Source organism: Camelus dromedarius, chromosome 12 (genome assembly GCF_036321535.1).
Source record: "Camelus dromedarius isolate mCamDro1 chromosome 12, mCamDro1.pat, whole genome shotgun sequence".
Classification (NCBI taxonomy): Eukaryota; Metazoa; Chordata; class Mammalia; order Artiodactyla; family Camelidae; genus Camelus; species Camelus dromedarius.
Genome location: NC_087447.1, coordinates 60,686,191 through 60,696,886, shown reverse-complemented (window position 1 = coordinate 60,696,886; position 10,696 = coordinate 60,686,191). Strand labels below are relative to the sequence as shown.

The window sequence follows — 10,696 nt, the reverse complement described above, 5'->3', positions numbered from 1 at the left end:
TTCAATGAAACCACCTCAGTTTTCTGGTAAAATTAGGAAATTTTGTTTTTGTTTCCCTCAGGAGGGTCACAGGAGCTGCTCTAAGATGAATGGTGTGCCCACCTAAGGAGAGGCAGACGACTCCACTGTGGGGAAGGCAGAGGAGAAATCCAGCCCGGGGATCAAGGCTTCCAGATGTGGGAGCGGCAGCTTTCAGAAGCCTCCACAGCCAGGTGAGCTCCAAACACTCGCTCTCAGTTCTGGAGAAAAATGAGTTTGGCTCCTTGAGTCTCTTTATATGGAGCCTTGAAGACCACGCCTACGTGTTCAAAGCCTTTTGTTGGGTGTTAATATGAGTGGTTAGATTTCCTCAGACCTAGGACGAGATTGATTTAACACCTTGGCTTATCTGCATAAACACATCTCTGCGACCGTTGTCTCATCAAGAGCCACTGATTGGACCACAAACGCACCCTCAAATGGACCTTGTTATCTGAGTTTCTGGATATCAAGGATTTTTATTTTTAATTTACCAAAGAACTTGGAAAGTTTATCAGTTAGGGTGTTTAATAAATGTCTTTGAAAACATGGAAATCTGTTTTCTGAGACTTGTTTAAATACTTTGTGTCATGAATAAAGTGCTTTATTTTATTAATTGGTGGATTTTTGAAATTTAAAGCAAGACTTCAATGTAAGAACACATGTTGCCAGCATGGAGATTACTACTGCCCCTCACCCACCCAGTATATAACACAAAGAAGAATGTAAACGATATTTACTAAGCATTTCTGATAATGCTAATTATTGGGAAACCTATAAAAATGTGTTAAGTTTATTCTTCTTGAAGAAATTCAAAAACCTATATATTCACCGACTTTCCTCTGAGGGTGGTCTGCCTTCAGTGACTTGACTGCACAAAATAAAGTAGGGAAAGTGAAATGTAACTTTCAGTGAAGAAATCGGGCTCAGAGTTCCATGACCAAGTGATCAAGATTAATGTCACCAGTGATGTCATGTTGGGACTCTGACTTGATGTGAAGAGTAGGGCGCGTCACCACTGTGGTCTTCCTCCCAATAGTTTATAAGCCCAGTCTAGTTATACAAATATAAGAAAACTCAAAATTGAGGACATTTACAAAAATGCCTGACCAGTACTTCTCAAAAATGTGAAGTTCATGAAAACCAATGAAAAACGGAGAGGACAGTAAGGAGTCATGCCCATTACTGCAGTGTGGTATATAGATTGCATTCTGGAGCCGGAATAGGACTTTAGCAGAAAAACAAGTGAAATCTGAGTAAAATCTGGAGATTAGGAGTAGAATGTCCCAATCTGGGTTCTTAGTTTTGACAAACATACCATGAAAATGCAAGAAAATAGCATTAAAGAAAATTAAAACTGGGTGAGTGCTATATCCTTTTGGAACTACCTCTGCAACTTTTCTATACATCTAAAAAATGTCCTAAAATAAGACTAAAAACTTACTAAAAATAACTGTCAATAATTAAATGGTCAAGGAAACTGTTTCACGCATACAATGCAATATTCAGTAGAGGTTGAAAAGAAGACATTCTCTGTAGGTACTAATATGGAACAAGTTACATGATGTATTTATGTAGTGAAAAAGGCACATTTAAGGAATATATTTATAGTATAAATGTACTTTTGCAAAAAAGTCCACATAAACTAATGATACCGTCACAGGCGGCGTGTGTGGCGTGTGGAAGCCTGATTTGTGCCTGCGTCTCTGAAATCCCACAGCTGGTGTTGTTTTTCTTCTCAGTTCTGCTCTGTGTCCTACTTTCCGAGGTCCTCGCCGCTCTCCCCTACTCCCTGGGGAAAACTAGCCTACACACCTGGAGAAGTGTGTGGATTTGAATCTTGCGAACACAGGTAGCCGTCGTCCTGCAGTTCCTGCACTGAGTCCTTCAGCACATGCCTCTGCGACACAGGAGGGGGAAAAACGCCCAACCAACTTGGGGTAAAGGGGCACAGGGAATCATACCCACTGCAGTGAACACTGGGGTGCATACATCTTTTCCAGTTAGTGTTTTTGTCCCCTCAAATAAATACCCAGAAGGGAAATTGCTGGATCGTATGGTAGATGTGGGTCACATGGTGGTCATGCCCTGTGACATTGAAACTTTTAAGGTTTGATTAACTTTAGAAACATTTTAAAAGCATTTTTTTTAATGGAGTACTCTTTCTTTTAAACCACAAAAAATTTACTGTCTAAGCTAGTGACAACTCAAAATAGCTGTGACTACAGGTTTCTTCATTAAAATATCTGAAATTTCTGAAGATGCAGTTCTATTTTCTCTATCAGTGTCATTCTGTTAAGATATGATTGCATTCCTATTTTCTGTCTGTAATGGAGAATTTGTCCAGCCCATGAATTCTGAAGCTAGCCTATTTCACGCTTCTGTTAGGTAATATCCCCCGTTTTTCCATCTGATTACCCTTACATTTAATGAGCCTTTTAACAGTGGAATAGCATGTTTTTGTACATGACCTTGTACATCTCTTAATTTACTCAAACAGATACATTTCCAGCAGGTAGGTCTCTGCTACTTGTTTGGAATTTATCTGTACATGCCGTAGACGTGAACCTTCTTCTAACAAGTCACCTAGATGGAAAGGCCAATAGTAGGTTCTGAGTTTTAAAAAGAAAAGTGTCAGATGTGGTGAGTCCCTACAACAAGATGGCCTCGTTTAGTCCAGAAGGTTTAGCAATAATACCATAAAGGAGATTTTAAAACTGAGACTTGAAGGGCCATGATTTGTAAGAGGCACAGCGAGGAGAAGGGAATTCCAAGTCTGCCCGTGAGAAGGAACCTGTGCACTTGCCTTAACCCATTAAACTGGGGTAACAAGCCCAGGTCTTCTTTTATCTCCAGCCACCCTCAAAATCAAGCAAAACACCAAGACATAGAATAAAGAGGGCACAGTGTTCCAAGAGAGATTATTTTTATTTAAAGAAAATGGAAACAAATTTATACACTTAACATATCAACCCTTTAAAATCAATCAGTACATCTCACAAAGGAAAGTGAAGTTAAAGAAAATCAAGCAGGCACTAACTTAGTGATCCCAGTCATTGACATCCTGACGCCTGTGGTCGAATTTCTGACTTGTCCCCAATCATGGGTGTCCAGAGCAAAGAAAAGGCTTGAGAGGAGACGAGAAGGAGCATGAGAGAAAACTACAAATGAGGGAACTCCTGGCCACATTGACAAAGCTCACTACACCACCTTCATAATCCAGGAACACCCCCACATGGCCGAGAGGCCTTTTGACATATTGAGGTAATAGTGGGGAGGAGGTAAAGAGATGGCACTGATTGTTCTCTTTGATACAAAAAAGGAGAAAAATTCCTTCCGAGTCAACCACCATGTCATTCTTCCTTGTCCAAGAATCATTACAAAATCCAATCGCCCAGTTAGCACAGTCTGCCACATCCACTTCCCAGTAGTGTTGACCGGAAGTGAATGACTCAGCTCCCCACGCAAGAAAATATTTAGATCTTGTTGGATTGTTGGCGACATCAGGACGATCAGACAGCAGACGTCTCAGATCTTCAAACAGAGGGACTTGACAAGTGACTGTTTCATTATCCAAGGCAACATACACTGCAAGAAGAAGGGGAAATTGTATTAATGGTATCATAAATTTACGATGGACGTGAGCTTTACATAGTGTCTGGGTTTCCTAGCTCATTACTAGAAGTAGGAGACAGAATAGCAAGAGAGATCTAGAAAGTCCAGGGTTACTGGTCTGTCCTCATAAAAAGAAGATTTTAATGAGACAAGATGGAAAAAAAAATCATGATTTTTAAAAATATACATAAAGAAAAGGCATATTGCTAAGTTTTAGCCATGATTTTCCCTGGAACATTTGAAATTGGCATTTAATTAAAACTTCACAGTCAGAAACAAAAGTAACCTGCCCACCTCCTCAGAAAACATACAACAAGAAAAATAATAGTAATAATAACTCCTAAGGAACTTTTCTTTTCCTAACGTAAGGACTTTCCCCTAAAGCCTGCAAAGCTAAAATATAATGAAAGAAAAATTCACATTTTTTGAAGTGGTTCCTTTGTGAGAATTTTCTGCCAGCATCCCTTGAAAAGAAAAGGGAGAAATCTAATGAAATGAGTTGTCAGCTTACTTTGCCAATGTTGCACATGAACTGTGTATAAAATTTCTTATTATGTTTTTAATAAAATTGATCTTAATGTATTTTTATATCATGTGAATAAAATGTGTTCTTTGTAAAGTGGATGTATTACAGAGAGTTTCATAAATCAAGTTAAAACTCTCCAAGCATCTCACAAGCAGTGATAACTCACCTAGAACCTGGAATGTACTGAATGTGCATGCAGATTCCTGCTCCATGTGAACAGTCAACACTGCACCCCTGTGAGCTGCAGGCTTATCTTCCCTATTGTTTACCGTCCAGAAACCTGTTTATAATCTATCATAAGCGGCTTTTCCCCTCAGGTAACATATATATTATTCTTCTATAAAGGTAACTTTGGTTATAAAAGTTCCAGCAAAGAGCCCACAGACAGAGCGATGGGGAAGGGTAACCCACGGGAAACTAACAGAGGAGAATGTGCAGCTCTGTCACCCAGCGGCTGCCTGTTACCTTGGAATTGGTCGAGCCAGTTTATCAGTCCGGGCCTGGGACATGAACCGAACTCTGGGACTAGAGGCTGGGGCATGTGCAGCTGCGCTGACTCACTCCTGCAAGAAGAACACTTAGTTACTCTTTTTGAGCTCAAAGTTTTCATGACAATGATTAGATATGCATCCCTCCCAAGACGCTTCATTGAAAGCCTCATAATTAGGTTCAGGGCCATGAGGGTAACGCCACCAAGTGGGAACTGAAGCAAATTACAACTTATTTCATGAAAAATAAAATCCCGTCCTGTCTCCTAACACAGCAATCGCAGCATCCAATTCAGGTTCATCGTGACTGAATCTGATTCTTCTCAACCACTTGCCTATGCAAAATGGTTTGAAATGAAGGACTTTGAAGAAAGGCAATTTGATCTGTAATCCACACTAGTCACCACTGAAATGCTCGGTGTCTGCGTGACCACAGCTGGGGCAGAGGAGCTCTGCCGGGGCAGTGGCCCTGCTTCCCAGGACCCCGTTCACAAGGTGCACCCTAGGATCTTTGCTTTTTAAGGTGCCACATGCGACACCTGGAAACCCAACCCCCGATGGCCCTCTTTATGCCTGGGCTCTCCCTGCATCCACCTTAGGCTTCTCTGAAACCCCTAATTCTTGCACATAATCGTGTCAGGACTTTGGGCACATGCTCACTGTGTTTGCATGTCTAACCAGGAATGAGAGTTGTTTTCATGCCACCTTTGCACAGAACCCTGCATAAGCCCCCTCCCCCACTCCACCTGAGGCAAAACAATGAAAGAAACTCTAACTTTTGAGAAAGGGAAACATAAATACATTATGAAGGAGGTTCTACATCATGATAACTTGTGCTCCCGTTTCAACATCAACTGACTGATCACAGATTCAATTCTCAAAACTTGAAAAGGAGGGCAAACTTACTTTTCCAACACGGTTTCAAAACCCTGTAGAGAGAAAAACAGAGAAGGTCAAGTCTTAGCACTTTTCACGAAATTCAGAGTGGAAACTTAGTTTCTTATTCCCAAGGGTGGGTGAACCCAAATTTCAGCAAATTGTACATGAGAATGGGAAGGGGAAATGAGCTGCAGAGATTCCCCAATTTCTCATTACTGCTGGGACCAGATACAAATCTATCTCTCTTCAAGGAAGCCTCTTTGTTCAGTAATCTAACGTGTATTAGGAGAATTTAAGAAGCATTGTCTAGGATTAATTTAACCTACTTCTCCACAAAGTTTTGTTATTCTTGTATATGGCAGGGATGGCCCTCGGTCCTTAGCAATACCCAGACCCATCAAACTCTTGTACCACAGCTTCAGAGAGCGTCTTTCCCACACATGATGGAAGGCAAAGAGAAGGTGGACATTATCTGAGAACCACACGACTCTGCGTTCCTCAGTCCTTACCTGGAGCAGGTCCATGTCTGGTCTGCGGCACAATTCCTTCAGCTCCTCGTATATCCCTCTTAAGAGTTGCCCCTTCACATCCATATTGTGTTGACTTTCCTTAAGTTGTTGAAAAATCTCCTTGCTTTCCTCCTCTATTCTCTCTAAATAACGTGTCTCTTCGTGGTCGCCCAAGGGGCACATCTTCCAATATTCAGCAAAGATCATCTTCCTCCACAGAGTCACATAACCCTAGAGTGACCGTGAATTAATTAGGTCATATAGTCTGGGAGATTTCATCCAGCCTAGTAGCTACTATTTGTCCTCTGATACTTAGAAATGTTGGTACATTCATTATAAACAGAAATTTTGGAACTCCTTTTTAAACTATCCTCATTTTTTAAAATTTCATTGCATCTGCAGTCAAAATCTTGACTCTAACTACTTTGCCTCAAATATCCACATTTTCTTGAAAATAGGTACTTGTGATTTAATAGTTGTGTTGGATAATATACAAAGAACTCCAATTCTTAAATTTATCTAGTCTGTCTTATCCTCAGATATTTTATCTACAGGCTGACTCTTTCCTTTTAGGAAAAAATAGCAAATAGAATTAGATAAGCCCTTTCTGTAATACTTAGTTCCAGGTCCACAAACTGCACGTGGACCAGAACCTTGTGTGCGTGAGTGCAGCTTGACTCTTTCTGACCGAGGCTTCACCCTCCACGTCTTAGCTGACTTCCACCCTAGCCTGAGACACGGGTCAATAGACAGCCAACTTCCGGTCTTAATTTCCATCTTCTTTCTCTTTTTCTTTTTTTCACTTTCTCTCTTCCTTCTTTCCTCTCCACTTTTTAAAGTAGTGGCCCCCATTGTTTGAAGCAAAACAAAACATCCACCATTGACCTGATGTCTCCATTTGGTTCTCGTGCTGTCATCTTTATCTCCAAGGAGCAGATTTTTGAATCACAAGTGTACAGTCACTGAACTCATTTATGAAACTCTCAATCTTTCATCAAAGCAATGAACCATCTTTAATTCCCAGCACTTTAATGAAACCACATTCATCATATCAAGAACCTCCCTTGCTGAATCCATACGTTTCTTAATACGCAAGTTCCTAATCTCTTCATCTCACACCAGTCCTTCCTTCTAGAAAGCCTGTCCACCCTGGGTCAGTCAACCCCCCCCCCCCCCGGTTCCCTCTGTCAATTTTCTTCCACCTGCTCCTCTTTCCCAGCTGGACCCATGAACACAGAAAGTCCTCCAGTTATCTTTCCAGGTGGAAATTTTACTCTTTTCTTTTAAAAACTCTCCTGGACAATTTTTCAATATCCCTGCCCAGACCAACTCTTTCACATAAGCACCAACCTCACTCACCCAGTTGCCTACAACCTATTTCTGTTAGGATATCTCCCAGAGACTCAAAGTGCAACATTTCTCAAATGAAAATTTTCTTAACCCAAGCCAGCACTTCCTTCTTTGTTTCTATCCTCAGTGATGCTCAAACCTCAAAGCAGAAACTGGGTCTCAGTTTTTAAAGTTTATCCTCTTAACATTATACATCACATAAGTCCTATTTTCTGACATTTCTCAACTGTAAAGAATATCCCTGAATCTGATCATTTCCCATTGTCTGTAGTCAGTGTATCCCTGAACGTTCCTTTAAGGATTCCTCAACTTTCAGGTCTGACTTCCAATTTCTTCATGCTCTCTCATTCTCCTTCATATCACGGTCTGCACAATGGAGAAACAAAGGGAAGTGTGGCGTGGAAGAAGCATAAATTTAGTCTGAGACGTGGTGGATTTAGTTATCTCTTCCTAAAAAGCCCTTTCCCCAAATAGACACCTGCCTCGATTTCTACCCTTATGTCCAAAAGTGATCTTCCATAGTGAGTCTTTTCTCATCGTATGTAAAATTCAGTTTTGTCAAATTACTTTTCTTATTTGCCTTTACTGCCGTATTTTTCTCAAAAGCACTCATCACAATGGGTCACACCACAGATGTTATATTTAGACGTGTTAATTCACCTCCCGCATTACTTTCTGAGCTCCTTGAGTACAAAGAAATCTATTCCTTTTGTCTGTTTCTACATTAGCTTAGAACAGTTACTGTGCTAAAGGGCACAGCAACCACTCAACATTTCAAAGAAAAATAGTGCAAATTATAACCCAAGTACGTCACCTTTAAATAATTGGGTTGATTTTGTTACATCTCTTTGCCATTCATACAGCCCCATTCAAATTTCCTTCTTAATGGGAAGAAGTGCTTGCTTTTTACCTTTCCATCATTAAATCTTTACTTCTTTGAGGGTATAAATGTACTTTAATTTCACTCTTGTCTTTGTGATGCTCAATCCACATTTTTTAATCAACAAATGTAGACCTAAATTCATCAGCCATGTATTTAGGTCACATTTTGACCTGAACTATCCTACATTCCAGCCATACCTCTCAGCCCTGCGCCTCTTATTATACATGTGACAACCAACATGAACTTTGTAGAATTCTAACTTGATGATTCCTATAGTTTCTAGTGTTCAACTGTCACAACCTGCCCAACATCCCCATGTATTTCTGACTTCAAATTGCCCTTTACCGAGTAGCCAGCTAATGTCTTCCTGAATTTTCAAAGATTTTGCTTTGGAAAAACCTTGGGTTTATCTCATTCACTAAGTACAGTATCCCTTGATAATTCTGATTTTTCTATATCCGTTGGTGTGTTATGGTGTTACACAGGAAATAAGCTCTTTTAGCGTGGTATTTTGATTTTTAGAAAGAAATCCTAACAAAGGGACATACTTCGTTGTACATGATTAGATGAGAGCCTTCCACTGGTGGTTACCCACTCCTAGAGGATGATAAACATTATGATTTTTAGTTCAAGAACTTACTGAATGATCAGCATGTGTCCCAAGCCGGTGCTGAATGAAACAGAATTTCTTGCTTACCTCCCACATCCTGACTTTGCTAGTTTCTCTGTTTAGATTTCTTTTATTTTCTTGTGTCTTTTCCCACACAGACCGCATCTGCTTCAGAAGTTTTTGCTGCAAAGGAACCAAACATGTTATTATCAGATAAGGTGATATTGACAATTTTAAATCCGAGTGGAAGAATGGCAGGAAATATCAGATAAATAATAACTAAAGATGGCAAAGGACCAATTTATTTTCACTGTTAAGCCAAGTTACCTAGTGTGTAGCATGTTTCTGTCCACAGACTAGACTTATAGTGGCAATGGGTGCTTCTCCATAGAGGAAACTGGCCCTCGTCCTTTATTCCACCTAGCCAATTTGCATTAAGTGACTATTGTCTCAGATTAGAGTTGCTCTGCTGCTAGTTTTCATCTCCCACTACTCTGTTACTTTAGCTAAAAGACAGTGTTTCTAAGTAGAGATTGTTACATTAGGCTTGTTGCGATCATGGTTATAGTGACCAAAGTCACTGAAATTACCAGATTTGTCCACCTTAGTCTCATACTGAATTATCCCAATCCTAGTCATGATCATCATCAATGTCAACTCGATTTGTAAGATTTTAAGATGTAAAAACTAAAGTGTTTAAGATTGGGACCATCCTTTCTTCAATAATAGTCCCTGGCACGTAGTACTAGTTAGGATCTGCTTTATATTTTACATGAACGGAGAATAATTATTCTCACTTCAATTGCATTCGCTCTCAGATAGAGTCCCCCAGATTGCAACTCCTCTCTCAGCCACTGCTTACCCGGTATTCCTCAGCCATCCACTCAATGGAGCAGTGCCCATGAGTCACGTGCGCCTTCGACTGGCAGCAGGGTAAGCACAGCGCATCCTTGGTCACCTCACAGAAGAAGCTCTTCGTACTCATGTGTATCTCACATGTCTGTTTTGCAGAGCTGGGTAATTCACAGGGGCTTGTCCTCCTGGCAAGGAACACCCGTGTCTTCAAAATGATATTGGTTTTCAAATTTACTGGATGGGACGTTGCCCTGCACACAGGGCAGCGAGGGGGATCCTGGGCTTCCTCCCAGCCGATGCAGAGACAAGGCATACAAAAGCTGTGCCCACAGCCTAGAGTGACTGGGTCAATGAAATGCTTAAAGCATACGGAACAGGTGAAGTCATCCTGGAAGCTGTCGGCACTCATGTTTCTGAGGAGAGAGAAGAAAAGAAAGAGAACATTATGTTGTCATGAGCATTAAAAGAAGTTTCTTTTCAAAACCATTAAACATACCAAAGGGAATGAGAATTATTTACTTCCCCTTCATACCAATGGGCTTGTGTGTACAGCAGGACAGGCTATGCACTGCATTTAACAAAGAGGATGCTGAGCAACGGAGCGTCCTCATGATATTCAGACAGCCTACTGCCAGGTCAAACACAGCTTTCCCATCAGAGTTTCAGCTCTCTAGTGCAGTTCCAAAACAATCCCTGGCCACAGAGTTTTGGTCATATTCCACCTAAAATAATCCTGTTTATACCTCTGCTGGTTTATGTGTTCTGCTAGTTTATATGGCCATTAGACCCTACTTGGCCAATAAGATTTGAAGAAAATATTATTAGAAGGATTTTGTCAAAGTTTTTTTTTTTTGGCTCATTAAAAGAAAAATAAGAGTCAACTGTCTCATATTCTTCCACATAGTACTTGAAGGTGAGTCATGGGGCTGTCATTTTGTGACCAGAAAGTGCACTTGCCTAGAC

At 40.6% G+C, this 10,696-nt stretch overlaps 1 protein-coding gene across 1 annotated transcript; it reads right to left on the bottom strand.

Moving 5' to 3' along the window:
- Nucleotides 1-3,055: 3,055 nt before the first annotated feature.
- On the bottom strand, nucleotides 3,056-9,863 carry LOC105088599 (tripartite motif-containing protein 77). Its single transcript, XM_031459308.2, has 6 exons — nucleotides 9,741-9,863; nucleotides 8,966-9,061; nucleotides 6,036-6,266; nucleotides 5,554-5,576; nucleotides 4,625-4,722; nucleotides 3,056-3,606 (listed from the first exon to the last, which is right to left on the bottom strand). The coding sequence occupies exons 1-6, from the start codon at nucleotides 9,861-9,863 to the stop codon at nucleotides 3,119-3,121; spliced, it is 1,059 nt and encodes a 352-aa protein (XP_031315168.2). The 3' UTR covers nucleotides 3,056-3,118.
- Nucleotides 9,864-10,696: the final 833 nt, after the last annotated feature.

Excerpts from the sequence above, each read along its gene's own strand:
- LOC105088599 (XM_031459308.2), bottom strand. The coding sequence starts at position 9,863 with ATGAGTACGAAGAGCTTCTTCTGTGAGGTGACCAAGGATGCGCTGTGC. Across the intron at positions 9,062-9,740 it reads GGATGGCTGAGGAATACCGG|CAAAAACTTCTGAAGCAGAT; the intron begins GTAAGCAGTGGC and ends GTTCCTTTGCAG. Across the intron at positions 3,607-4,624 it reads CTGGCTCGACCAATTCCAAG|TGTATGTTGCCTTGGATAAT; the intron begins GTAACAGGCAGC and ends TTCTTCTTGCAG.